General features: G+C 44.0%; 1 protein-coding gene across 1 annotated transcript in view; it reads right to left on the bottom strand.

The window, feature by feature from the left end:
• LOC124544860 (melanopsin-like) overlaps positions 1 to 25,879 on the bottom strand; it is a 57,530-nt gene that overhangs the window by 9,794 nt on the left and 21,857 nt on the right. Inside the window, exons 2-4 of the mRNA XM_047123612.1 lie at positions 15,386 to 15,644; positions 6,364 to 6,566; positions 1,533 to 1,826 (exon numbers count right to left, since the gene is read on the bottom strand). Of these exons, the coding sequence (XP_046979568.1) occupies positions 1,533 to 1,826; positions 6,364 to 6,566; positions 15,386 to 15,644 (756 nt within the window). The remainder of the gene's footprint in view (positions 1 to 1,532; positions 1,827 to 6,363; positions 6,567 to 15,385; positions 15,645 to 25,879) is intronic.

The raw sequence follows: 25,879 nt of genomic DNA, 5'->3' as shown, positions 1-25,879 counted from the left end.
ACTAAATCCACTTCATGTGGTGGAAGTAGTGGCCTCTGTTTTGCCTTGCTGGTTTAGACAAAAAATATAAAAAAATCACAGCCCCTACAGCAAGGAATGGTAACCTGTAAAAATAAAAAAAAAAAAAAAAAACGAGCCACCGCTTTTAAAGCCGTGGCCCAAGTTATCAATAATGCACAGTGCAATCTTGTGGTGCCTCCGTAATGGTGCGGCGTGTGTGTGCGTGGAATGGACTTGGTCCTCTGTCCAACTGAACCAATAATTGACAGGAAATGGTTATATTCAGCTACTTGGAGACCATTTGCAGCCATTCATGGACTTCGTGGTCACAAACAACGATGGAATTTTTATTGATGTCAGTGTACCACATCACAGGGTCACAATTGCTGGCGATTGGTTTGACGAAAATTTTTAATAATTCTTTCGAATGATTTGGCCACCCAGAGCCCCGGTATAAGTCCCACCGAACATTTATGGGAGGTAGTCGAGATGTCAGTTCGTGCGCAGAATCCTGCAGCGACAATACTACGGAAATTATGGACGGCTATAGAGGCAGCAGGGCTCATTATTTCTGCAGAAGACTTAAAACGACTTGTTGAGTCAAAGGCTCTTCGAGTTCCTGCACTACGCCGGCCAGAAGGTGGTCTGATACGATATTAGGAGGTATCATATAAACTTGGTCTCCTCAGTGGGTGTCTCTTGTATATGACTTAATGCACCTGATTTCTACTAAATCGGTTTTGAGAATGTGTGTCTACGATTATAACCGGCCTTTACTTTGAATTTAACCTCTTGTTCTGTCCAGAAATGCTCTTTAAAGCTCTCTGTGTTCAACATTATGAATCTACAAAACCGTTTGTATAAGACAGTTCCTGGCAGATTAAAACTGAGTGCCGGACCGAGAATCGAACTCGGGATCTTTGCCATTCACGGGCAAGAGCTATGTCATCTGGGCTACCCCAGCACGACTCACGACCCGTCCTCACAGCTTTAATTCCGCCAGTACCTCATCTCCTACCTTCCAGACTTCACAGAAGCCCTCCTGTAGACCCCGGAGAACTAGCACTCCTGGAAGGAAGGATATTCCCTACGAAAGGTAAAGGAACCGAGTTCGAGTCTCGGTCCGGCACATAGCTTTGATCTGCCACGAAGTTTCATACCACTGCACGCTCCGCTGAAGTGTGAAAATTTCATTCTGGATATATGGAGGACGATAGATGATAGTGAAACTGAGGCATCGGCTTGTTGCAGAAGTCGCGGCGTTCGTGTGTGGTCAGGCATTGTCATGCTGAAAGAGAGGCTGTTCTATGCATGGACGAACTCTTCGAATTCGAGACACGATTACAGCACGCTGTTTCTCACACACACACACACACACACACACACACACACACACGTTGTTACGTTACACACCACCCAATTACACGAAAAACATTCGGATCCCTCTTCCGGCAGAGGGCTGAAAATATGTAGAGATGAAGAATACAGATGTTCAGCCCTCGTATGTATCGAATAAAAAGTAAGAGACGTACCAGTGACCTGCTGCCGTCGAGCGAGGGCGGGTCTGGAGGCTCGCTGTGGTAGTGGTGAAGGTGTCGGTGCTGCGGTGGCAGGAAACAGCGCACGTGCTGCACGTGGCCCGGGCTGGAGGCGGCGCGCGGCCGCCGGCGCAGCACCAGACTGCCCCACGTGGTGGGCGGCGGCGCGGTGGGCAGCAGCCCGGAGGCGGAGCACGGCCCCCGGTAGCCCGACAGGTACTGCTTGATGGACGCGCGGAAGTGCGGGTGCGACAGGCCGTACACGATCGGGTTGTACACCACCGACGCCTGACGAACACACACGTCAGTAATATAGTGCTCGACACTTGAAACATTTTACTACAAATAGCAACAGTGTTAGAATACTCTCCAGGCCAGATACAGCTATCTTATTTCGTGAAGAGCTAGCAGTTAGTACACAGAGAGTGTGGACGCCGTGGGGTTGGTCAGTTTCAGTCGAGTCCAACTGAAATGTGTTTCAGAGAAACGACAACGAGGTCAAGAAACATTGGCATTCACTAGTTGATGAAGAACTCTTGTATGATTTCAGACACATTGGACCGGATGCAGAATCTTGTCTTCAGGCAATCATAACTGACGTCTCGCCAGTAATGCGTCATGTCCAGCAGTATGAAGTCATAATGGGAGCAGGTTGTAACAACTGTCCTATAGGTTTCAGAATTAGGTCCTACCAATAAACTAATCAAAAGAGAATCTCAATAGCCACTCCGTGGACTATCAAAATGGACGCAGGATACAGGGTTAAAGCTGAACCTATCCGAAACCCAGGGTTTACTGTTCGGTTATTCTACGCTTATGAGCCTGAAATACCGAAAATCCGTACCATTTTAAATCCCAAATAGGGTTAATATCTTCTAATAATTTCCGGGTATGAAGCCGGATCCCGTCGACATTCTGCCACGATATTTCGGCCCAGAGACGTCCTGCCATCATCAGGTGAGTACACAACTACTGAAGAGCTCAGGTGCGGTCGCGGTATTTATGCCGAATCTCGCGCATGCGAAATGTACTGGCATCCTACAGCGCATGCGTCAGGTGTTGACATGTGCAGCATAGCCGAGTTGTACGTGCTGCCCTCGGTGGTGAAAATAAAGGTTCATCTAGTCATTGAGTATCGAATGACACTGTCGATTCCGCTGTGATTGTATAATTTTAATAACAGGATTCCAATTTTTATCCAGCTGAAAGCCGTTGTCACGATTTATAAGATTATTGGCAAGACGTATTTCCGCTGATTCCTTGATTACGGAATCCCAAAAACCGGAAACCGGGGCTAAAATTTTTCTTCCATTTTATTCCATTGAATGTCCCAATGAAATACAGTGCTCTGCTACTGTCGATTTTGACGGTTGCCGCAGACGGGTGTATCTTTCATGTTCTATACATCGTTCATGGACAGTTCTTGTCGTCTGGCCAATATATGCAGAGCCACATTCACAGGGAATTTTGTAGACGCCTGCTTTCTTCAGTTGTAAATCGTCTTTAACGGATCCAACCAGGGCCCAGTTCTTTGCTGGTGGACGGAAGATAACCTTGATTTTATTTTTCTTCAGTAATCGGCCTATTTTCGACGACACATTCCCGGCGTATGGAAGGAATGCAGTTGATTTAAAGTCGTCATCTGCGTCCTCAGTGCGTTGCTTCTTGTTGTGATAGTTGCGCATAGCCTTTCTTATTTGGCGAGAAATGTAGCCATTCTCTTTGAAAACCTTCTCCAAGTGTTCTAATTCTGCGTGGAGGTTTTCATCATCCGATATTATATCCGCTCGATGTATTAAGGTACTGAGAACACCGGCTGTTAGTGCTGGGTGATGGCAGCTTGACGCCTGGAGATACAAAACTGTGTGAATCGGTTTCCTGTACAGAATGTCCTAATGGCCCATCATTTTTACGGCGTACTAGCACGTCTAGAAATGGTAAAGTGCCCTCTTTTTCAGTCTCCATCGTAAATTTGATGTTCTCATGTAATGAGTTTAAGTGATGAAGGAATTTCTCCAGTTCCTGTCTGCCATGAGGCCATACAACAAAAGTATCATCTACGTACCGCCAGAAGACCGTAGGCTTTAAAACAGTAGACTCAAGTGCTTTCTCCTCAAAGTCCTCCATAAAGAGATCAGCTACCACAGGCGACAAAGGGCTTCCCATGGCGACGCCGTCTGTTTGTTCAAAGAATTCGTCATTGAATAAAAAGTACGTTGAGAAGAGTATATGTTCAAACAAGGCCGTCATTTCTGCACTGAATAAGTTACCAATAAGATGTAATGATTCCATTAAAGGTACTTTGGTAAAAAGTGAGACCACATCAAAGCTGACTAATAAATCCGAGCTGCTAAGCTTAACTTCCTTCAAGCGACTGACAAAATCCTCGGAATTACGTATATGGTGGCAACACTTACCCACATACGGCTTTAGTAATGAGGCCAGATATTTTGCTGCAGAATAGGTCGCAGCACCAATATTACTCACTATTAATCGTAGTGGGGCACCATCCTTGCGTATCTTCGGAAGACCGTAGAGTCTTGGTGGTACTGGATTGTGTGGTCTCAATCTCTTGATAACTTGTTCAGGTAGAGAACAGTCGTTCAAAAGGGTAGCAGTTTTCCTTGATATTCGGCTTGTTGGGTCCTTTTCAATTCTACGGTACGTAGAATCATTTAGCTGACAATATATCTTCTCGTTGTAGGCTTCTCTTGTCCGAAGAACTGTGGCGTTACCCTCATCCGCAGGCAGTACCACTGTGCTAGTATCTTCTCTCAGGCTGCGGACAGCAGCTCTTTCAGCTGGCGAGATGTTACTCCGTTGTGGCACACATTTCAACAACGTTCGGCAAGATTCACGTCGAATTTCGTCTGCAGAATCCACAGGGAGACGTCTAATGGCTTCCTCAATGAAACTGATGAAATCCGTTAAAGGTAGTGAGGCAGGTGTAGGAGCGAAGTTTAAACCTTTCGCAAGCACTGACATCGTCGCATCGTCAAAAGATTTCTCCGTGAGGTTCACCACGGATCGTCCAGAGGTAGCTTCTTGTGGCTTTCGTGTTACGAGTTGGCTAAACTTTCGCACTTTGCCTGTTCGTACTGTCCTGTGAGCCCAGTCTGCCTTGGCCCAGGATACACCGTCAATCCAGTCCCAACTAAGGGAAGAACATCTTGCTGCAATCTTCAGATGTAAATAATATAAATTCCTGGCGACAGCGTCTAACTCACGACGCGTAAAACGGATTCGTTCTCATACTAAAGCCAGACTCGCCTTGCGTTTTATATTGTTGGCGGCCACACCATTAATAAAATGAACAACTCTGGCGAAAGTTGGAATCAAGTTATTGTCTCTACATTTCAGTAAAAAATTTAGTGAACACAGCAACCTGGCTCTTTTCTCACGTAATTTATACAGTACGTGGATATCGTGAACCATCTCCTCCCCGTAAAGATATTTGATGTGACTTCTGAAATTTTCCCGGCGTATTTCTTCTTCTAATAATTTCCGGGTACGCAGCCGGATCACGCCGACATTCTGCCACGATATTTCGGCCCAGAGACGTCCGGCCATCATCAGGTGAGTACACAACTACTGAAGAAAAAAAATGGTTCAAATGGCTCTGAGCACTATGCGACTTAACTTCTGAGGTCATCAGTCGCCTAGAACTTAGAACTAATTAAACTTAACTAACCTAAGGACATCACACACATCCATGCCCGAGGCAGGATTCGAACCTGCGACCGTAGTACTACTGAAGAGCCCAGGTGCAGTCGCGGTATTTATGCCGAGTCTCGTGCATGCGAAATGTACTGGTATCCTACAGCGCATGCGTCAGGTTAATATCAACTTCTCTCTTTCGAAAAAGAGCCTACGAGCCACAATACATTAAAACCTTAATTTGACTGACTGCATAACTGCAAAGTGGAAGAAGGTATCAGTACATCTCCACGCTCAACAAAAACACAGAAACCTTTTCCGTGCTGAACTGAAAAAGAAACTTGTACAAAGGCTTTAACGCTCTTGCCTGAACAACATACGGTAGCAGAAACACCCATTCCTATCAGAGCAAAATTCTTTCTATCCCACTCCATCGTTCAGCCACTTTCTCGAAGTCCTTCTCAATAGCAGGAACCGACTCTAGAATAGCTTGCAGCATTATGTTAGGGAAATAAATCCACATTTCGGCTAGCGCCTAGCAATTATCAACACACTATTTTATAGTCTCAATGCATGTCGTTGCCCTGTTGTTCGGGCGTCAGTCACAGTTTTGGCTAGGCACCAGCCGAAATCTGGATTTGTCAGATAAAACCCGCAACAAAGGGACGACTGATGGCTGTGGTCTATCATTTACAAATCACATCACAGTCGGTGAGGGCACCCACGTTCGTAATGGGAGGTAACTTCTTCATTAGTTACGCGATCTACTCAAATAATCTTCAGCATTCTTCTGTAGCACCACGTGTTAAAAGCCTGTATTCTTTTCTTGTCTAAACTGTTTATTGTCCGTATTTCCGGTACATAAATGGCTACGCTCCAGACAAATGCAATCAGAAATAACTACTCAACACTTGTATCTACATTCGATGTTAACAAATTTTACTTCTTCAGAAACGGCACCAATGGTATGGTCTGCGGTAAATGCGAGGGAGGATCTTGCAAATTCTGCTCCTTTCTAGGTACTTTTGTTTAATAACCTGTAAAGGTTTTAAGTTGTGGCTGTTGACACCGCCTTCCTTACTCACGAAATTCCAGATCCCGATGAAATTCCCGCTTTTAAGACTACCGCTATTTCGTATTGAATGACACGTTGGTGGACAATACGCACCTTAGCGAAGAAGGCGGGCAGGGAGGCCACCCACGGCGTGATGAACGACTCGTCCCCGAACTGGCCGATGAGCGTGACGACGGTGTAGGGCGTCCACGAGATGAGGAAGAGCAGCACCAGCGTCACGATGATCTCCAGCGAGCGCACAGTGGACGAGCAGGGGGGGCGGTGCGTCGAGGCGCGGTGGAAGCTGCGTCGGCCCCCTGCAACGAGGCCAAGCCACACCCGCATACACTTCCACCGTCCTCGATTTGTCAGTACTCACTTTCATCCCATCTGATACAAAGGGGAATGTAAATCATGAAAAATTAGGGGTGCATTACATTCGAGCCCATTTCCATTCTCATTTTATATCCAATGAATATTTCTGGGTTTAAAGGCTTCGTTACCACTATGTAGCACTGGAATGTGTGGCATCTTCACTTCCTCTTCGGAGAGACGTGTATAAGATTAGATTATATTAGCTTAATTATTCATTCCATAGACCCATAAAAGAGGGAATCCTCCTGGGTGTGGAACATGTCAGATAAACACATTACAAAAATGTAATTAGAAAAACTTGAGTTTCATTGATTTTAATGATCCTCAGTCAATAAACAGTAAAATTATATACATGAATTAAATTTAAACTTCTAATATTTACAGGTTTAATACTTACATCTGCTGTCATTAAATCCACCATTCAGACATTTGCTAGTTTCTTGGCTATTACAATCAAGTATTGTCAAAAATTAAAGTAAATTATTCATTTCAGTGATCCTCAGTTACGAACAGTCAGATTATGTCCAAGATTTAAAATTAAACTTCCACTAATCAAAATATCCACGGGTATGCTGCCGGTCTATAGTGTCCAACGTGCACAATATTTCGGCGATCAAACATGTCGCCATCATCAGGTGAACTGACGGACTGAGCTCCTGTGAACGTGCCGGCACGGGGATCCGTACGCTATGGCTGCTCAGAGGGAACTGGGTTCGGTCGCGGCGGCGGCCGGTTTAAATACCCTCCGCCCGCGGCGCGCTCCCTCCGCCGTCCGCGCCCAGCGCCACGGTCGCGTGGTGGAACAGATTGCGACGGCGTCTGAGATGACGTCGGTGTGATGGCTCTGTCCGCCGTGGTCGTCACAACTATACGTCTGCTCGATTTACTCTTGATTAACCCGATCGCTGGTTCCCAAGCCTTGCTAAGATTATAGCCACAGTCACGGTTTATGAGGTCGTCATTGGTGCGAATTTCGATGGCCTCTCTAACAACGCTGTCCCAGTATCTCGACGTCTGTACCAGAATCCTCGTGCGGTCATACTCCATGGCGTGATTTTCCGACAAACAATGTTCAGCGACCGCCGACTTGCTCGGATACATCAGTCGAGTGTGCCTCTTGTGTTCACGGCATCGATCCACGACGGTACGCATCGTCTGACCAATATACGACTTGCCACATTGACACGGAATCTGGTACACGCCGGCCTTCCTCAAACCGAGGTCATCTTTGGCGCTCCCCACCAGTGCACGAGTTTTATTTGGAGGACAAAACACAGTTCCGACCCGGTGTTTCTTCAGAATGCGGGCGATTTTTCCCGAGAGTGCGTCTGTGTATGGAATAAATGCAGTGCCTACCTCCTCCCTCGTGACTTCATCCATCTCAACAGGTTGTGCTGCAGTGGTTGGGCGGAGAGCACGTTGAATCTGCCACTCTGAGTACCCAATTTTTCGAAATACAGTTCTCAGATGTTCCAATTCCTGTTTACAGACTTTAGACTTACACCTGCTTCACACATCCATTATTCACACAGTAGGTAGTTACTTGGCTGTTGCAACCAAGTATTGTCAAAAATTAAAGTATAATAAATTTTCATTAAAATGGTCTACTGCACTTGTTGAGAAACTCATGGATGGAATAGAAGGAGTTGGCCGCCAAAAATTCTTTTAAATTATGTTTAAATTGTGCCTTGTCTGAAACTAAACTCTTAATGGTTGCTGGTAACTTATTGAAAATATGCGTTGCTGAATACTGGACTCCTTTCTGGGCAAGAGTAAGTGATTTGCTCTTATTCCTAGTATTGATACGGTGTACTAAGCAGCTGGAAAAAGAGATGTATTATTTACAACAAGCTTCATTAAGGAATAAATATACTGAGAAGCTGTGGTTAATATGCCCAATTTTTTTAATAGGTTTCGACATGATGTACATGAATATGTATACACGCATCTGAAACTTTGTCATGTGTGACACAACTCAAAAGGCTGGTACTGTAATCGAATGGAAATTCCATGTACGCTTTCATGACAGACTTTAACTGCACCCAAATAAGTAACTGTGATTATATAATGAAATCATATGAAAGGAACTACATTCAGTTCATCGGAATGAGACGCGACATGGCAGCTATCGTTATCATTACATTTCGACAGTGTCTGGTTGGACAGGTCTAGTTATCACAAGGTGACTACAGGACACAGCCTTCTAGAATTTAAAGACGCACAATTCTTGAGAGTAATAAACGAACTAATCAAATGCCAAATAAGAGTAAGGGCTTTTATTCGTGTATGTCTTAGTAAGAAAAATGGGTGTCTAGTTTTTTCGGTAACTATTAAAGTTGTACCATGAGTGAGAAGTGTGGGCTTTGTCGTAGGTTTGTGAGTAGTGGGGTAATGTGTAAGATTTGTTCAAAGTATTTTCATTGTGGGGAATACAGTGGGGAAGACAGTGTGCATTCTAGCGAGATCATCTCCCGGAAATGCAGAATTTGTAACAGAAGTAAGTTGATAGAGTGCAGGAGCGTAAGATATGTTACCTTCAGGTGCAGTTGCAAGACGCAAAAGAGGACTTAGATAGTTGAATTGTGATGGGGATATGAACTGACAGTTTGTAAGGAGGCAGCTGGGAGGAGGAGACATTCAGTTGTACTTTGCGTACAGCCAATAGATTCTACCAACCTTCCGAGATGAGTGGAGAAGACCCTGGTGTAGGAAACATGCAGCAGTCCTCAGCATTTAGGGAGCCTTAGTCAGTTGCAAATTACAACGGAAAGGAGAACGTTCTACTACTAGGTAGTTCGCATAGCAGAAGTGTTGCATCAAAATGTAAGAGTTATTAGCGATAGAGCTAGTTAACTGCTTATAGATGTAGACTCCGAAATTATTGGTATATCGGAGCACCATTTAAATAATCTGACAACTCAGAGGCTTCCTTTACCAGGATACTGATTAGCGGACTGTTTTTCAAGGAATTCTTTGTGGAGTGAGGCAGTGGACATCACGTAAAAATGTAAGTTCATGCGGATGCGTAGGCAAATCAAACCTGGAGCGTTTGGATACAGTATTAATAGTCTCCTGCTTGACATAGCTAAGCTGTTTGAATATCTGGGCATGCAAATCGATATGAGCTGGAACGAGCATGTGAGAACCGTCGTAGAGAAGACAAACAGTCGACTTCAGTTAAATGGGAGAATTTTAGAAAAGACTGGTTAACCTGTGAATGCGACTACATACAGGACACTGGTGCGATTTATTCTTGAGTAGCTCTCGTGCGTTTGGGATCCGTACCAAGTCAGACTGAAGAAATACATCAAAGCAATTTAGAAGCGGACTGCTAGATTTCTTACCGATAGTTTCGAACAACACGTAAATAGGGCTCATACGGGGGCAAACAGACAGTCGTTTTCTCATCGATTTATTTGCGAATGGAACAGGAAAGGCAATGACAAGTAGTGGTACAGGGTACGCACCACACGGTGGCTTGCGGAGTATTTATGTAGATGTAAATGTAGAAGGGACGAGGAAAACCCTGACTCTATGGTTGATCGAACGTTGTACCTGCAGGACTACATTGAAACACTTAGGAGCAGATTAATTTTACAGCCTACAAAACATAGGGGCTGTCACCTGTATTAACTTCAGCCAACAAAATGTTAGTCCCCCTCCTTAACGAAGCATACTGGTCGTGGTATCGCTGTCGTAACTTACTTGTTACAGGGTGTTTCAAAAATGACCGGTATATTTGAAACGGCAATAAAAACTAAACGAGCAGCGATAGAAGTACACCGTTTGTTGCAATATGCTTGGGACAACAGTACATTTTCAGGCGGACAAACTTTCGAAATTACAGTAGTTACAATTTTCAACAACAGATGGCGCTGCAAGTGATGTGAAAGATATAGAAGACAACGCAGTCTGTGGGTGCGCCATTCTGTACGTCGTCTTTCTGCTGTAAGCGTGTGCTGTTCACAACGTGCAAGTGTGCTGTAGACAACATGGTTTATTCCTTAGAACAGAGGATTTTTCTGGTGTTGGAATTCCACCGCCTAGAACACAGTGTTATTGCAACAAGACGAAGTTTTCAACGGAGGTTTAATGTAACCAAAGGACCGAAAAGCGATACAATAAAGGATCTGTTTGAAAAATGTCAACGGACTGGGAACGTGACGGATGAACGTGCTGGAAAGGTAGGGCGACCGCGTACGGCAACCACAGAGGGCAACGCGCAGCTAGTGCAGCAGGTGATACAACAGTGGCCTCGGGTTTTCGTTCGCCGTGTTGCAGCTGCGGTCCAAATGACGCCAACGTCCACGTATCGTCTCATGCGCCAGAGTTTACACCTCTATCCATACAAAATTCAAACGCGGCAACCCCTCAGCGCCGCTACCATTGCTGCACGAGAGACATTCGCTAACGATATAGTGCACAGGATTGATGACGGCGATATGCATGTGGGCAGCATTTGGTTTACTGACGAAGCTTATTTTTACCTGGACAGCTTCGTCAATAAACAGAACTGGCGCATATGGGGAACCGAAAAGCCCCATGTTGCAGTCCCATCGTCCCTGCATCCTCAAAAAGTACTGGTCTGGGCCGCCATTTCTTCCAAAGGAATCATTGGCCCATTTTTCAGATCCGAAACGATTACTGCATCACGCTATCTGGACATTCTTCGTGAATTTGTGGCGGTACAAACTGCCTTAGACGACACTGCGAACACCTCGTGGTTTATGCAAGATGGTGCCCGGCCACATCGCACGGCCGACGTCTTTAATTTCCTGAATGAATATTTCGATGATCGTGTGATTGCTTTGGGCTATCCGAAACATACAGGAGGCGGCGTGGATTGGCCTCCCTATTCGCCAGACATGAACCCCTGTGACTTCTTTCTGTGGGGACACTTGAAAGACCAGGTGTACCGCCAGAATCCAGAAACAATTGAACAGCTGAAGCAGTACATCTCATCTGCATGTGAAGCCATTCCGCCAGACACGTTGTCAAAGGTTTCGGGTAATTTCATTCAGAGACTACGCCATATTATTGCTACGCATGGTGGATATGTGGAAAATATCGTACTATAGAGTTTCCCAGACCGCAGCGCCATCTGTTGTTGAAAATTGTAACTACTGTAATTTCGAAAGTTTGTCCGCCTGAAAATGTACTGTTGTCCCAAGCATATTGCAACAAACGGTGTATATCTATCGCTGCTCGTTTAGTTTTTATTGCCGTTTCAAATATACCGGTCATTTTTGAACATCCTGTATATAGGATTAGAGCTTTGGAGGACTTAGGATTAAATAAGGCATAAGGGATAGATAATGTTCCATGAGAATTTCTAAAATAATTGGGGGAAGTGACAACAAAACGACTATTCACGTTGCTGTGTGAAATCTATGAGTCTGGTGACTTACCATCTGCCTTTCGGAAAAATATCATGCACACATTACGAACACTGCTAGAGCTGACAAGAGCGAGAATTATCACACAATCATCCAAGTTGCTGACAAGAATAATGTACAGAGGAATAGATTAGAAAACTGAGGATGTGCCAGATGACGACCAGTTTGACTTTAGGAAAAGCAAGGGCACCAGAGAGGCAATTCTAACGTTGCGGTGGATAATGTTTGAAGGAAGACTAAAGGAAAATTAAGACTTGTTCATAGGATTTGTCGACCTGGAAAAAGCGTTCGACAGCGTGAAATGGTGCAAGAAATTATAAATTCCGAGAAAAATAGGGGTAAGCTGTAGAGAGAGAGCCAAGAGGGAATAATAAGAGTGGACGACCAAGAGCGAATTGCCCGGATTAAAAAGGGTGTAAGACAGGGATGTAGACTTTCACCCATACGGTTCAATCCGTACAGCGAAGAAAAAATGAGGGAAGTAAAAGAAAGGTTCAGGAGTGGAATTAAAACTCTAGGTGAAAGGATATATATGATACGGTTCGCTGATGCAATTGCTATCCTGAATGGAAGTGGAAAGGAATTACACGATATGCTGAATGGAATGGACAGTGTAGTTAGTGCAGAATATGAATTGAGAGTAAATCGAAGAAAGACTAAAATAATGAGAAGTAGCCAAAATGAGAACAGCGAGAAACTTAATGGTCACACTGTAGATGAAGTCAATGACTTTTATTATCTATGCAGCAAAATAACCAACAATGGACGGAGCAAGGAGGACATCAAAAAGCAGACTAGCACTGGCAAAAAGGGCATTCCTGTTAAAGTGAGGTTACTGGTATCAAACATAGGCCTTAATTTGAGGAAGAATTTTCTGAGAGTGTACGTTTGGAGCAAAGCATTGTACGGTGGAGAAAAACGGACTGTGGGAGAACGAGATTGGGAAGAGAATCGAAGCATTTGAGATATGATGCTACAGATAAATGTTCCAATTTAGGTGGACTGAAAAAGGTAAGGAATGAGGAGGTTCTGCGCAGTATTGGAGAGGAAAGGAATATGTGGAAAACACTGACAAGGACACCGGACAGGATGACAAGACATCTGCTAAGACATCAGAGAACGACTTCCGTGTTACTAGAAAGAGCTGTAGAGGGTAAAAACTCCAGCGGAAGACAGAGGTTGGAATACCTGCAGCAAGTAATTAAGGACGTAGTAGGTTGCAAGTGCTACTCTGAAATTAAGAGTTTGGCACAGGAAAGGAATTCGTGGCGGGCCGCATTAAACCAGACAGAAGTCTGATGACCCAAAAAAAGATTAGAAGAAAAAACATGCTGCTTGCATAAATCCACAATGATAAAATTTGCTGGTTAACCTGCAATGTTTTACGAGAAAGGTTCGTCTTGAACACTGGTAGATTTGGACATCAGTGTTTGGTGTAGAGTTGATATGAGATGTGCCCAACTATAGAGCAGACGTTCGCTCTAGTGGCGTTGTATGTAATGCCACAATGTAGACGATGTGGAGGTATTCCCAGCTGAACAATCGCAGTTAATGTATGCGCACTGTTTTCGTCCTTTCTGGCTAATTGTTTAAGCAGTTTGTTGCATGTTGGAGTCCTCTCGATCAGCACAAACAGAGGACACAAGTTTCTTCAAACAGAAATGGAGCACCGTTAACGAACTTATCGCGGGATGAAAAAGGTCTACGGAAAGCTGTGTCTCACATGGTGCACAAAAATGCTGATGGTGTCAGTGTTATGAGGCAGGACATGTAAACATCGGGGATGTGCCACGCCATGGACTTGGACATGCACGCCGTCAGCACCCGTGCCACAATTCCGTTTGTGGAGCAGCTCGTACGGTCGAATCGACATATCACCATGCCCGACATTGCTGTTGAATCGTCGACAAGCAAAGGAAATGTGCATTACATAATACACGAGAAACTTCGTTATGGGCATTGAATGCGTAACCATCTTTCAGAGGATCAGAGAAGGTGAGACTGGGTGTCTCCTGACACACCTGCTGAGATACGTGGTGCAAGGAGCAAGTTTCATTGCACAGATGGTGGCGTGTGATGAAACGCGTTTTCACCAATTTGATCCTATCCCAAAACGGATGAGTATAGACTGGTGGCATTCTGGCCCTCCTCTCCGTCACCGATATCGGAAAAGTGACGGCAAGTTTCTTTTTCGACGAAGAAGCACCTCTACTCATCTACTTTCAAAAATTTCGGTGGGAGGTAATGGCACAATCTCCTTTCAGCCGTAGAATCGCCCCATGTGACTCGCATGTCTTCGGTCCCTTAAAACAATCTATAAAAGTCAGTGTTTCATGTGTGCTAAGGAAGGGCAGGATATCATGGAAAACTAGATCCGTCAGCAACCCAGGAGTTTCAACACACACTTCCTAAGCGCTGGAATCGGTGTATCAATGTCTGTTCCACAAGCAATATTGTTAAAATTTTTTACACGTAACTGTAGAGCCTCCTTTTTGTTTGGGCAGTCATTTTACCATCCATTGTCAACATGAAACACGACAGTGAAGTTTATGTACTTTTATCATTCGATTATATGACATCAGCGCAGTAAGGTGGAACTGTGTGTAATGTTGTGACGGAAAGGCAGAAAGGAATCATAGTATATGCCAAAGGCCCAATGGTGCATTTCACCTCCAGTGTTTGGTGGATGTAAATCGGACCAGTGGTCGGTGTGATATGTTTGGCGATGTTGTTCATACCACAACTTGGGTTACCTCTAGGTTGCTTTGAACATGATCCAGAATATTTATTTCAATGTTCACAGTGTGCAAGATTTACCCTTGTTCTACATTTTCATGATTGGTACGCGCTGGACACCCGACTTATAAGATGGCACCAACTGTAATCAGTGAGCTGCACACACACGTTCCTAGTTTGATGAACAGTCGGACACTCTGTGCCATCTCAACTGGCCTGCTTAATCTCATAGAAAGTCTCTGGGAGTATTGGGAAGAGCGCGTGAAATGTAGCAATTAATATCCCCGTTATTTCGTAGCTCTACCGGACCTAATCGACAATCAGTGGTTGCAACTGAACCGTAACTGCGGAAACTTTGCCTTCACCGAACGGAGATCATTGCCAGGGATCTTAAATAGCATGGCCCTGATGTCTCCCGATAATATTTTAGCAACGTATGAAACGATGGAAGACTATCTGTTGAAAAATTTTTAAAAATACAGGTACATTTTCGTTACTTTTAGGGTATTTTTAACTAGCTTTCTCTCAGAATTAGCTCACTCTTCAGTTTTCAAGTTTCAAATCTCAAATTCCTTATTGTTACAATCTGTGATGCTCCGAAATAAATAAGAAAAGACAAAATAACTAACCTGCTGACTCTACACCCTTCATCTCGCGGCCGTGAGCGTGTATTGCAGCCAGGATGAAGGTGTAGCAGTACGCAATGACGGAAACGGGCAGGACGAAGCCGAAGGCGAGCAGGTAGATGTAGTAAGCGCGGTTGGCGGGCGTGCGCGTCAGGTAGTCCCAGGAGCAGGAGGTGAGGAAGCCCTCCGGGATGTAGCGGCTCCAGCCCAGCAGCGGTGGCACCGACAGGAACAGGCAGTACACCCACGCCGCGGCGCACACCTTGTAAACAAAACCACATATCACACCTGGCTCAAGAGGATCGCACGAAAGCAGCTTTGTTAAGTGTCCAGTAAATGAACGAAACTAGCATATCGAGATGAACCTGGAGCATAGTTTTTACTGTTAGCCAGCGCTGCTGTTACACCACTGCACTTGTTGTTGTTGTTGTTGTGGTCTTCAGTCCAGAGCCTGGTTTGATGAAGCTCTCCATGCTACTCTATCCTCTGCAAGCTTCTTCATCTCCCAGTACCTACTGCAACCTACATCTTTCTGAATCTGCTTAGTGTATTCATCTCTTGGTCTCCCTCTACGATTTTACCCTCCCCGCTGCCCTCCAATACTAAATTGGTGATCCCTCGATGTCTCAGAACATGTCCTACCAACCGATCCCTTCTTTTAGTCAAGTTGTGCCACAAGCTCCTCTTCTCCCCAATTCTATTCAATACCTCCTCATTAGTTATGTGATCAACCCACCTAATCTTCAGCATTCTTCTGTGACACCACATTTCGAAAGCTTCTATTCTCTTCTTGTCTAAGCTATTTATCGTCCACGTTTGACTTCCATACATGGCTACACTCCATACAAATACTTTCAGAAACGACTCCCTGACACTTAAATCACTACTCGATGTTAACAAATTTCCCTTCTTAAGAAACGCTTTCCTTGCCATTGGCAGTCTACATTTTATATCCTCTCTACTTCGACCATCATCAGTTATTTTGCTCCCCAAATAGCAAAACTCCTTTACTACTTTAAGTGTGTCATTTCCTAATCTAATTCCCTCAGCATCACCCGACTTAATTCGACTACATTCCATTATCCTCGTTATGCTTTTGTTGATGTTCATCTTATACCCTCCTTTCAAGACACTGTCCATTCCATTCAACTGCTCTTCCAAGTCCTTTGCTGTCTCTGACAGAATTACAATGTCGTCGGCGAACCTCAAAGTTTTTATTTGTTCTCCATGGATTTTAATACCTACTCCGAACTTTTCTTTTGTTTCCTTTATTGCTTGCTCAATATACAGATTGAATAACATCGGGGATAGGCTACAACACTGTCTCACTCCCTTCCCAACCACTGCTTCCCTTTCATACCCCTCGACTCTTATAACTGCCATCACTTTCTGTACAAATTGTAAATAGCCTTGCGATCTCTGTATTTTACCCCTGCCACCTTCAGAATTTGAGAGTATTCCAATCAACACTGTCAAAAGCTTTCTCTAAGTCTACAAATGCTAGAAACGTAGGTTTGCCTTTCTTTAATCTTTCTTCTAAGATAAGTCGTAAGGTCAGTACTGCCTCACGTGTTCCAGTGTTTCTACGGAATCCAAACTCATCTTCCCCGAGGTTGGCTTCTACTAGTTTTTCCATTCGTCTGTAAAGAATTCGTGTTAGTATTTTGCAGCTGTGACTTATTAAACTGATAGTTCGGTAATTTTCACATCTGTCAACACCTGCTTTCTTTTGGATTGGAATTATTATATTCTTCTTGAAGTCTGAGGGTATTTCGCCTGTTTCATACATCTTGCTCACCAGATGGTAGAGTTTTGTCAGTACTGGCCCTCCCAAGGTTGTCAGTAGTTCTAATGGAATGTTATCTACCCCGGGGGCCTTGTTTCGACTCAGGTCTTTCAGTGCTCTGTCAAACTCTTCACGCAATATCATATCTCCCATTTCATCTTCATCTACATCCTCTTCCATTTCCATAATATTGTCCTCAAGTACATCGCCCTTGTATAGGCCCTCTATGTTCTCCTCCCACCTTTCTGCTTTCCCTTCTTTGCTTAGAACTGGGTTTCCATCTGAGCTCTTGATATTCATGCAAGTGGTTCTCCTTTCTCCAAAGGTCTCTTTAATTTTCCTGTAGGCAGTATCTATCTTATCCCTTGTGAGATAAGCCTTTACGTCCCTACATTTGTCCTCTAGCCATCCCTGCTTAGCTATTTTGCACTTCCTGTCGATATCATTTTTGAGACGTTTGTATTCCTTTTTGCCTGCTTCATTTACTGCATTTTTATATTTTCTCCTTTCATCAATTAAATTCAATATTTCTTCTGTTGCCCAAGGGTTTCTACTAGCCCTCGTCTTTTTACCTACTTGATCCTCTGCTGCCTTCACCATATCATCCCTCAAAGCTACCCATTCTTCTTCTACTGTATTTCTTTCCCCCATTCCTGTCAATTGTTCCCTTATGCTCTCCCTGAAACTCTGTACAATCTCTGGCTCTTTCAGTTTATCCAGGTCCCGTCTCCTTAACTTCCCACCTTTTTGCAGTTTCTTCAGTTTTAATCTACAGTTCATAACTAATAGATTGTGGTCAGAGTCCACATCTGCCCCTGGAAATGTCTTACAATTTAAAACCTGGTTCCTAAATCTCTGTCTTCCCATTATATAATCTATCTGATACCACTGCAGTTACTGGCAATAAAATAAGAAGTTCAAGATAGCGGCAAGTTATACCCCACTTACCTACCGTGTGACAAACCACATGTCACATATCCATGACGTTGTCGTCATATGAAAAGCCAAGCCTCTCTTATCACTGTCATCATTTGCATTTCATCAAGCAACATCTTATGTCTTAGAATGACAGTGACTGTTAGAATGAAATAGACTATGAAATCAGTAGTTTACAGGCCAGTAAAATGATACAGCTGATCGCAATGAAGCCCCAGTGCAGCCGTCGAGGCTGTACTAAAAATGAACTTTTTTCGTCATATTCGGAAGTATCTATCCAAAAATTAACGAAAAGAGCATAGTCTGAAGTATTTCTACATCTAAAATGCCTCAGCTACACTGTCGCTCCCCCCCAACCCCCCCCCCCCCCCTCCAACCGCTACCTCCTCACCTTTCCACACAAACACGCACAGACATGCGCGAGGTTGGTTATTGCAATACTCAAGTATTATTACACATTCCACATCGCGAACGAAAGTTCAGACATTGCACCAAAACGAAATTGTGTTATTTCTCTAACTATGTATCACCTTGACCACAAAACACTCGTGGCACCACTGCAAACAAGATCTAAAAAAATACACTCGGCTTACACAAAGGCAAAATGACAACACTTCTAGGTTAAGCTGCTTTGTTTCACAACAAAAGTTCGGCTGCTATATCACTCTTTGCAAAGGCAATGTGTGACGGTACGTCACGTAAATGGACATTTGGAGAAAGGGAAAGGAAGTTCTTGTTGTGCGACGTGTGAACCATAAATTATCTAAAGACTAAGTACGTCTGCGCGATGTATAAAAAATAATAAAGATTGTTGTTTTTTTGTATAATCTCTGTGTAACATAGGCCATGAAGATCAGAGACAGTGCTTTGATTGAAGGAGCTCTCCTGGCTTGTTTCCTTTAGCCGTAGGCCACCATTGTAGTGCTGTCTGATAATTAATGTAAGTTTTACTGTAGTTTTTGCAAAATATAATAGAAATTGTTATTATAAAGTATGTATAATTGACTTAGTAGTCACTTATCATGGTCGCAACCATTAATTTTCATTAACAAAGTTTTTTAGAGAACTTCGTAATGCAGGGAGCTCATCTCTCCTAGGAGCGTTTAGTCGGCCATTACGCTGACTGTATTATTTAACTAAAATTTCATGTCATACTACTAAATGTAAATGCGAGAGACATCTCAATTTTGATCTTTCATTAATTTAAGAGTTAAGAAGCGTAGTAACAAATTTCATTCACCAAAATCTACAGCACTGAATGAGTTCAGTATGTTTCATTTTGGCCGCCTAACGGCAGGTGAGATTCTCTCCAGTTTTGCCTTGCAAATTATGAACAAGAAATATTGAAAATCGTTCCATTCAGTAAGCTCAGTTAAGCTTTGTGACATTTGGTACATAAATAACCAGCAGCCCCTGAGACCCATATAATAATTACAGCTTGCGAAAGAATACGCATATTTTCTTTTCTAAATAGCAGCGCTCACGCAAACTATTTATTAGAAGGCGGTGAGTCGCGCGTTGTGTTTAAAAAATATTATATCGCACGTACTTCAGAGCATCCGATGTCCGTACGAGTGTTATCGCGGTATAAGTTAATTAAAAGTCTCGTGCTAGCCCACAATATTTCAAGCAACCCCAACCAAAATCATAATTATATATACACTCCTGGAAATTGAAATAAGAACACCGTTAATACATTGTCCCAGGAAGGGGAAACTTTATTGACACATTCCTGGGGTCAGATACATCACATGATCACACTGACAGAACCACAGGCACATAGACACAGGCAACAGAGCATGCACAATGTCGGCACTAGTACAGTGTATATCCACCTTTCGCAGCAATGCAGGCTGATATTCTCCCATGGAGACGATCGTAGAGATGCTGGATGTAGTCCTGTGGAACGGCTTGCCATGCCATTTCCACCTGGCGCCTCAGTTGGACCAGCGTTCGTGCTGGACGTGCAGACCGCGTGAGACGACGCTTCATCCAGTCCCAAACATGCTCAATGGGGGACAGATCCGGAGATCTTGCTGGCCAGGGTAGTTGACTTACACCTTCTAGAGCACGTTGGGTGGCACGGGATACATGCGGACGTGCGTTGTCCTGTTGGAACAGCAAGTTCCCTTGCCGGTCTAGGAATGGTAGAACGATGGGTTCGATGACGGTTTGGATGTACCGTGCACTATTCAGTGTCCCCTCGACGATCACCAGTGGTGTACGGCCAGTGTAGGAGATCGCTCCCCACACCATGATGCCGGGTGTTGGCCCTGTGTGCCTCGGTCGTATGCAGTCCTGATTGTGGCGCTCACCTGCACGGCGCCAAACACGCATACGACCATCATTGGCACCAAGGCAGAAGCGACTCTTATCGCTGAAGACGACACGTCTCCATTCGCCCCTCCATTCACGCCTGTCGCGACACCACTGGAGGCGGGCTGCACGATGTTGGGGCGTGAGCAGAAGACGGCCTAACGGTGTGCGGGACCGTAGCCCAGCTTCATGGAGACGGTTGCGAATGGTCCTCGCCGATACCCCAGGAGCAACAGTGTCCCTAATTTGCTGGGAAGTGGCGGTGCGGTCCCCTACGGCACTGCGTAGTATCCTACGGTCTTGGCGTGCATCCGTGCGTCGCTGCGGTCCGGTCCCAGGTCGACGGGCACGTGCACCTTCCGCCGACCACTGGCGACAACATCGATGTACTGTGGAGACCTCACGCCCCACGTGTTGAGCAATTCGGCGGTACGTCCACCCGGCCTCCCGCATGCCCACTATACGCCCTCGCTCAAAGTCCGTCAACTGCACATACGGTTCACGTCCACGCTGTCGCGGCATGCTACCAGTGTTAAAGACTGCGATGGAGCTCCGTATGCCACGGCAAACTGGCTGACACTGACGGCGGCGGTGCACAAATGCTGCACAGCTAGCGCCATTCGACGGCCAACACCGCGGTTCCTGGTGTGTCCGCTGTGCCGTGCGTGTGATCATTGCTTGTACAGCCCTCTCGCAGTGTCCAGAGCAAGTATGGTGGGTCTGACACACCGGTGTCAATGTGTTCTTTTTTCCATTTCCAGGAGTGTGTATATATATATATATCCGATGATAAATTGGCCCCCCACACCCATATACAGTTATACCGTGATAAATGGACTTTCAGATTAAGTATTTTCATATCTAATTTTCTTCAGTTATGAATTTACACATGATTTGCTTACTGGCATTAATGAAATAAGTTATGATGGAGCATAGTTCGATCTTTGTACCATATATTGAATTCATAAAAGTACGTCACCCAATCTGGTTCTGTTTCGCAAGCTGCGACATTGTCTCGAATAAAACAGTGATCCGAATGTAGAACAAATTTCCTTTACTTTAATTCCATGGTCACAAACTTTTTTTCCAACAGATTATCGGTTTCGGTCTATAATGACCATCTTCAGACCCGTTATATAAAAGCAATGTCCTAATGTACTGCAGTACACTAGGACATTGCTTTTATAAAATAGATCTGAAGATGGTCATTATAGACCGAAACCGGTAATCCGTTGGAAAAAAAGTTTGTGACCATAGACGTAAAGTAAAGGAAATTGTTCTATTTCATTGAAACATACACATGATGATGATGATGTTCAGGTTAAAGTGTGCATCTCTACGAGAATCTGCAAAGTAAACAATGATATTATCACACCTAAGTTTGGCAAGAACACGTCTCTAACTGATATGAAAGTCAGCCAGACAATATAGTAACCCATACTATGTTATCAGTTTCTTCTTCCAGTTCGAAATTTTCTCGCCTACTGCTCTAACACAGTGGAAACTACATGATACATCGATAAACTGGCATACAGAACACTAGTAGAATACATTCACGTTGGTATGAATTAATTGTTTCCATGATCGTAGAGTCTCCTACACATAATAGCACCTCCATATTGGGATATTAACTACACAATGCAGTACAAAACGTTTGCAATCTTCAAACAGTTCTATAACCCTAATGCTAAGGTATTAACGTGCAGTAAAAATCATTAGTCATCTTCTGCTGATAATTCTGACATGTGCTGCCAAACAGTGTAGAATACGTGCTACGTCGATGAAATAACGCACGGAACAGCGCAATACCATGCTAGTAATAATATCAGTAAGAGGTTTAAATGATATGTACCAGATAGCTACTTGTTTTGATCATGTAACTTATCCAGTGTGTAAATAGATAAATAACTAATTTTAAACTTATAGATATAAAATATACACCACTTTAAAATTTTGGAGCTTGCAAGATAATGAAATTACTGCCAAAACTAGCTGCAGAACAATAATAATTAAAAAAAAGAGCAGTTAGTTCAAGAACCCACACCAAGTGTAAACGGTTGTGTTATACACTAGATGTCTTAAACACAAACAATCCTGAGCAAGTAGAGAGTGACATGAGGGATACAGGGAGTACTTAGTAAGACTGAATACCGTAGCATTCGCATCAACATTAACTGAATGCACACTGCCTGTATCCTTTTAAAACACAGATAAAAATTTGCTTTAAGCCTTGCTAAAAAGGTGTCCAAACTAAATCTGTAAGCTATCACTAGATGCAGCTTAAAAAACCATATTTACGACATTGAGAATTTCATATCAAGTTAATTCAGACAGGAAGAGCTTCCCCACGGTTCCCAAAACAGGTCAGGAAACTGTTGCAGGACCAACGAAAAGAGCAAGTCAGATATAAAAGAACACAAATTCTCAAATATTCTGGACATTTCACAGAAGCGTGAAATGTAGCACGGAGTTCAATGCGAGATGCCTTTAATAATTTCCACAACGAAGCTGTAAAGACCTTATCTCAACGTGAAAGACAACTCTAGTAAGCAATGAAGATGTGGATGAAATTCTGTACTTGAAACTTCGGCCGGCCGGAGTGGCCGCGCGGTTAAAGGCGCTCCAGTCTGGAACCGCGCGACCGCTACGGTCGCAGGTTCGAATCCTGCCTCGGGCATGGATGTGTGTGATGTCCTTAGGTTAGTTAGGTTTAAGTGGTTCTAAGTTCTAGGGGACTGCTGACTACAGCAATTGAGTCCCATAGTGCTCAGAGCCATTTGAACCATTTTTGAAACTTCCAGACGCGAACCAAGGAAGTAAAAGTGCGTGAACCATACAAAGTCGGCGAATGATTAACAAACTTGTAATGTAAATATGCATTGCCTGGAAACTGGCAACTGCTCTTTACCACACCACCGTTCCGAAAACACTGGACCACGCCATCGGGTTACCGAAACGATATGCCAAGTTACGCACGCACGCCAGAACTACGGGTCTCCTCAAACACTCTAGCCCTAGTTCACAACTAGGTGGGTGGTGCTTGATTGGCCGGCTAAACCTAACTCCGGCTGCTGCCCAAACACATTACAGCCTGTCACAAAGTCCAACTATGTAGCTAGCATTGATAACTAGGTGCATAAACGTATCCTTACAGCAATTATGCGGTAAATTATACGCAGAATGTTTATAGAGTGAAATTTGGAAACACAGCATTCGACTTCCACCTCTCAGATTGTTGGCTGATGCTGTCGTCAATTTCCATTTAGAAAACACGCCAGAAGACCAATATGAATCGCAATGTGATTTATACAAGGTACCTGCATTACGAGAAAAGCGGGGAATCAATCGGAACAATAACAAATGTGAGGTCCTTCACAAGAGCACTAAAAAAAGTCCGTTAAATTTTGGTTAAACGATAAACTGTAAAAACTGAAGGTCTGTCGATTGAACTAAGTGGCTAAGCATACAATTATAAACAACTTAAACTGGAACAATCACATAGAAAATGTTGTACGGAAGGCGAATCAAAGAATGAGTTTTATTAACAGCACACAGAGAAAATGCAACAAATCTACTAAAGAAACTGCCTATACTACGCATCTAAAGTTTTGCTGCGCGGTATCGATTACTTAGCAAGTACGTTTCCGTGGGGCACTGAAAAATGTCGTACATAGCTACGTCTTTCTGCATTATTGCGAAGTGGGGGAGATAGTACAGCCGGCCGAAGTGGCCGTGCGGTTAAAGGCGCTGCAGTCTGGAACCGCAAGACCGCTACGGTCGCAGGTTCGAATCCTGCCTCGGGCATGGATGTTTGTGATGTCCTTAGGTTAGTTAGGTTTAACTAGTTCTAAGTTCTAGGGGACTAATGACCTCAGCAGTTGAGTCCCATTGTGCTCAGAGCCATTTGAACCATTTGGAGATAGTACTAATGATTGTGAGAAGCACGTTGAAATGGCAATTATTAAAATAAAGGCGTGTTTCGTGGCGCATGAAGTCTCTTCACGTAATTTCAATTACCAACTTATATTCAGAATGCGAAAATATTTCGATGTCTTTCACCTAAACAGGAAAAAATTACCATCGCGATGAGCTGAGAGAAATTGGAGCCCGCACGGAAAGGTTTAGGTGTTCGTTTTTCCCGCGTGCTATTCGAGAGCGTAAGGCTCTAGAGGTTGTATGAACCATCCGCCAGGCACTTATGAGTGAATTAAAACTGTAGAGCCGCCTCAAGTCGCAAGCAACCTCCATTTTTTGACATCTTTCACTCGACAGGCGCGAGCGCCTTCATGTGTTAAGTAGCCAAGAGTATACGTTAAATGTATCTGTATATATATATATATATATATATATATATATATATATGTGTGTGTGTGTGTGTGTGTGTGTGTGTGTGTGTGTGTGTTTTTCTTGTGTATGACGGCGGCACTACACACAAACAGATACATTTAACGTGTGGCCCTTGGGGACTTAACTTCTAAAGAAGGTTTCGTCTGTAGAGTGAAGTGTCAATTTTTAACTTGTAACTGTCGCTGTTCCCACTACAAGCGGTGCCTGCGCTCGCTGTCCATAGAGTGAATTTCTGGGTAATCATGAGGAGGTAGATGTTGATTTGTGGTACATGGAAATGAGCGTTTGGCGTCATTGGCCGGGAGGCCCCTTACGGGGCAGGTCCGGCCGCCTTAGTGAAGGTCTTATGACACATATGACACATTGGGCGACCTGCGCGCCGTATGGGGATGAAATGAAGATGAAGACAACACCCAGTCCCTGAGCGGAGAAAACCCTCGACCCAGCCGGGAATCGAACCCGAGCCTCTTAGGACCGCAGTCCGTCAGGCTAACCATTCAGTAGTCAGGGCGGCCGTTGATTTGTGGTGATGTGACGTCAACAAGGAAGTAAGCATTTAATTTCGTCACAAACTGACAGAACGACGACTGAAACCATGTTGGATCCTGAAGCACGTAAGATACATATACATGGAGGTAATACAGGTACGATAACGGATAGATACACGATGTGGGTGAAAGTGTGGGTGACGACTGTTGTGAGACGGACAGGAAGGCATTGATGGCGCTCCACATTCCGACCGAACATCAGCTACCATTCAATCACACTAAACGAGGCCAGTGGGAAAACTCTCAAACCTGTATGCCGCCCCATCTCAAACAAATCCCGAAAGTTGCACATTACGTATTTTCATAAAACTTACACTGAGAATTATTTTTTCTTTTTCTTTTTTTACAAAATAACGTTCTGAAATTTAAATTTAATATCACTCCTAACGCCGAGTTAGTGTGGAACTCATAAAATTTATGCCTCCTGAGAAATTTAGTCCCGTGCGCTGTTTACATCCCGTAAGTTGTATGAAGGTGATGACATTCAGTTACTTAATGTCGTTCTCTGAGATTTATTCATAACCTTACGCTATGGCCCGCAATGAATATACGCTACGCCGCACA

The sequence above is a fragment of the Schistocerca americana genome, chromosome 1 (assembly GCF_021461395.2).
Source record: "Schistocerca americana isolate TAMUIC-IGC-003095 chromosome 1, iqSchAmer2.1, whole genome shotgun sequence".
Taxonomy (NCBI): domain Eukaryota; kingdom Metazoa; phylum Arthropoda; class Insecta; order Orthoptera; family Acrididae; genus Schistocerca; species Schistocerca americana.
The sequence above is the reverse complement of the archived record's forward strand: the minus strand, read 5'-3'. Positions and strand labels throughout refer to the sequence as shown.